Source organism: Zingiber officinale, chromosome 7A (assembly GCF_018446385.1).
Source record: "Zingiber officinale cultivar Zhangliang chromosome 7A, Zo_v1.1, whole genome shotgun sequence".
Classification (NCBI taxonomy): domain Eukaryota; kingdom Viridiplantae; phylum Streptophyta; class Magnoliopsida; order Zingiberales; family Zingiberaceae; genus Zingiber; species Zingiber officinale.
In genome coordinates this window covers 6,799,562-6,803,419 of record NC_055998.1, presented here as the reverse complement: position 1 = coordinate 6,803,419, position 3,858 = coordinate 6,799,562, and the positions used below count along the sequence as shown (strand labels likewise).

General features: G+C 43.6%; 1 protein-coding gene across 1 annotated transcript; it reads left to right on the top strand.

Annotated features, from left to right (window-relative positions):
* The first annotated feature begins 1,394 nt into the window (after positions 1 to 1,394).
* On the top strand, positions 1,395 to 1,874 carry LOC121999175. The gene has a single exon (XM_042553893.1). The coding sequence runs from the start codon at positions 1,395 to 1,397 to the stop codon at positions 1,872 to 1,874; it is 480 nt and encodes a 159-aa protein (XP_042409827.1).
* The last annotated feature ends 1,984 nt before the right edge of the window (positions 1,875 to 3,858 follow it).

Genomic DNA, 3,858 nt, shown 5'->3' with positions numbered 1-3,858 from the left:
GGATTCATAGGGTCAAACCTGAGCTAGCGAGATTGCATCCTTATAGCAGTTAGCTCCGCGCATCAATTTCAGAATCTGACGGAGCAAAATAGTCCAATTAAGCAGCTCAAAATATAAAATCCATCTCACAAGAAGAACCACAATCACTTTACTGACTTGATCGTTAGAGTGGTTATGTCACTGACCTCCTAACTTGCTTAGTAATATTTATCTTCCTCTACTCTCTGTGTGTTTACAGGTGCTTCTTCTTCGAGATTTTCTTTTAATCAACCTTCTCATTAGCTCATCGACGTAGCTTTCACTGATTTTAGATGGGATCCACTATCATCATCACCAACTTAATTGAGCGATGACGATCGAGGCCAACAAGTTTCACATGGTCGTATGGAGCTCCAGCGCTCCATTGATATCGAAATACTGAATCCAGTCGTTTGTTTTTTTTTTTTTTGACGGTAATGATGGGCCCTGTTGGCATTTTATTCAAATTCGGACTATTTATTACATTACTTTTATGAACCACTTTTCCGAAATTTCTATATGTCATTAATTGTTTTTTTATATTTCATTAATTCGTAGATTACGTCGATCGATAAATATACGTACGGAAGAATCATAGGTCAATAAACTAAAATAAATTTACGGTAAATCCAATCTGACTTACCTAACAAATAAGTTTATCTAATTAAAAATTAATTAAGTATTATTAATTAAAATTAATTAGGTATTATTTTGAAAAATTAAATATAAAAATAGATGAGAAAGGATATAATTAATTCATAAAATATGATATTGTTTTAAAAATTAAACATAATGACTCTAAAAATTATAGAAAATCTATTCTAACAAATTAAAATCTAGTCATTTAACATTATCTATAAATTCATAAAATTATTAGGGCTATACCATCATTCAGCGCGGCAGGCGTGCCAGAAAGCGTCTTAATGGCACCGTCGCAAATGCAGTGACGAGTACCGAGACCGACCACAAACACATGTTGAACGCAGCTTCCACGACCTTTCATGGCACGACAACTGGCCAACAAATTCTTTCGTCAAATAAAAATGCCAACCAGAATGGAATGATTGGTACCCAATCGTCATCTCGCCCGTACTACATTCAACGACATATCCACGTCAGATTTTGAGTTAAGAAGAAGACCTGATCCGGGCCATGTAGCTTGAATCACGATTCCGATCTTCGAATCTGCATCGTACGGTTCCAACTTCGCATTGGCTTCTCCGAAGAAGTCGAGTCCAAATTAAAGTGCTCTTCTTTCCATGCATATTCCAACTCCCCACCGACGAAGCAACCAGGAAATTTCCCTAGCGCCTCGATCGATCTCCTTTATATGTATCGCATACGTCTCCGCACGAGAAGAAATTGGCGAATTAATAATGGGGAGGCCGACGGCGGACGGAGGCCGGTGCAAGAGGCACCCGAAGCACCGGCAGTCGGTCGGGGTTTGTCCCTTCTGCCTCAGGGAGAAGCTCTATCAGCACCTCTCGACCTCTTCCTCCGCTGCTGCGGGTCTTTCTTCGTCGTGCTCTTCGTCGCTGTACTCGGACGATGACGACGGCTCCGATGACGTCTCTTCTTCGGCTTCCTCGCCGCCACGACTCCATGAAATGAAGCGGGCTAGGGTGGTTACTGGTCGGCTGACGAAGAGTCGGTCGTTGATGTTCGCCGTCAGAGGCCGTCGTCGGAAGGAAGAGGAGGAGAAGAAGAAAGACAAGGAGTTGAAGGTGACGAAAGAGAGGTTTTGGAGTAAGCTATTTGGTGCTTCGAGTAAGAAGAAGAAGAAACAGGATCAAGGTGGTGGTAGTTTGCTGCATTCTCTGACCTTCAAAGAAAAGCCTTCAGTAAAATGGATCTAATTATAAGATAATTCTCAAATCATACATGTTTATTTTATTCATTTGTTTCTTATTTAAATGGTAATATCAGTTATATTTATGTAATTAATTGTCCTAAAAATTACCTTGTTTAATGCATGAAAGATAATGTATGAGAGAGATGGATATTTTAATAACTTTGGTTAATTTATGAGTATAACTCAAATTTTAAATGACTGTAGGCTCTTACTACGAGGTCGGATTTTCTGATCCACATTTTATAGATCAAGGAATGATTCATTTACATATATTGGTGGAAATTTATGGTCCCACTTATTTTACAAATATGGACCATCAACCCCTACTAATACATGCAAAGGGATCATCCTCTGGTCTACAAAATATAACTCGTATTTTAATGATTTGAGCCTATATATATTAATCATGTCGGAAAGCGGGAAGGTGGAAAGCTGGGGATGTAGTGACTTTACTGATCGACTGTAGATCTCGTCATGCTCTGCAAACAAGTAACGTCAGTGCCGAGCCAGGGAAGAGGTCCCCGGCATTGGCCCTCCGACTCTCAAGTTAGTCATCGGAATAGTGGAAGAAAGTGGAGCAACAGTAACCTTAGCGCAAACAGTGAATAACGCATACCTCCGCCGGTGATGGACCATCTTTATATAGAGCCCTGGTGAGCGACGTACACGCTCCTCGAGGCATAAGCATTTTTCTAATATGTCATATGAAGGGATCTATCAGGAAAGTGCCTATGATACTATACCTTAACAGAGCATACATATCCTTGACAAGATAGTAGAAGCTTTCATCGTACGATCCGACTGTCGACCATGCCTCGTGTCAGCGAAACTAGCTCCCAGAAGGATATTGAGAGATATGACAATGGTCCCGCTGCTTGGCCGAGGGGATAGCCACTCGGTCGGAACTCCTCCACTCCGTTGATGGTCAGGTCCCACTGCTTGGCCGAGCGGGATGGCCGCTAGGCTGAGACTCCTCCGCTCTGCCAACTTTAGAGAGATGGCAAGGGTCCCACTGCTTGGCCGAGCGGAGTAGCCGCTCAACCAAGATTCTTCCACTATGTCGACCTTAGCTGTTATTCCCTACGATGACTATGTAGTAGCATGCCCTTCTCGCTCGGACAAGTTCTCCGGTCTCCTTAGCGTCCCGTTGCTCCACAATGAGCGTCTGGTTGTCTTATTATATTATCCTAAGCTAGCCGGGTGGTCCGCTCGGACATGTCTCCCGCCAGTCAGGCACTGATTATCCCGATCGGCAGTTGCAATCACCCTCCATTCAACCCTTTGACACCCTGCGTTTACCACCTTGACTTTGACCTCTACCTTGGCAGTTGACCCCATGCAGGCGGGCCTCCCTATATCACTGCATCACAAGCCTCCACCTTAAGTCTAGTCGAAGGAGACTGCAAGTCCGACTGATTGGACAAGTAACGTTTTCGGTGTCTTACATGACCGATAGGACCCTACATACGCTCCGCAGTTTCTGATCGACACAAACATCTTTGCTGTTCGGCTTCGTTTCATCAGGCTGGGTTCGTAGCTATCACTCAGATCACACCTCCCAAAGCATATGGTGCCTCGGTCGTTTGGCTATGTGACAATTTCTAATAATCCATATTTTATTCCTATTAAAGGATAAACATCTCCCACTGCAACAGCTGCCACTTTTAGTAATACCCCGGTTCTGAGATTCTGGTTAAGTATGCCTTAAAAGGTTAAATGCTACTATCCATATCACCAAGGTGTACCTTCCTTTTCGGAAGCCCAAACTTAAGAACTCCAAAGTTAAGCGTGCTTGGCTTGGAGAAATCTGAGGATGGGTGACCTCCTGGGAAGTTTTCCAGGGTGCGTGCGAGTGAGGACAAAACACGCTGAAAGGACCTCCGGTGGTTTGTGGAACTAGTCATCAAACCGATAGGCAATTCTGGTGCCGTTCCTGGTTCGGTCCGGGTGGGGCCCGCCCGGGCTGGGGCATTACAGATGGTATCAGA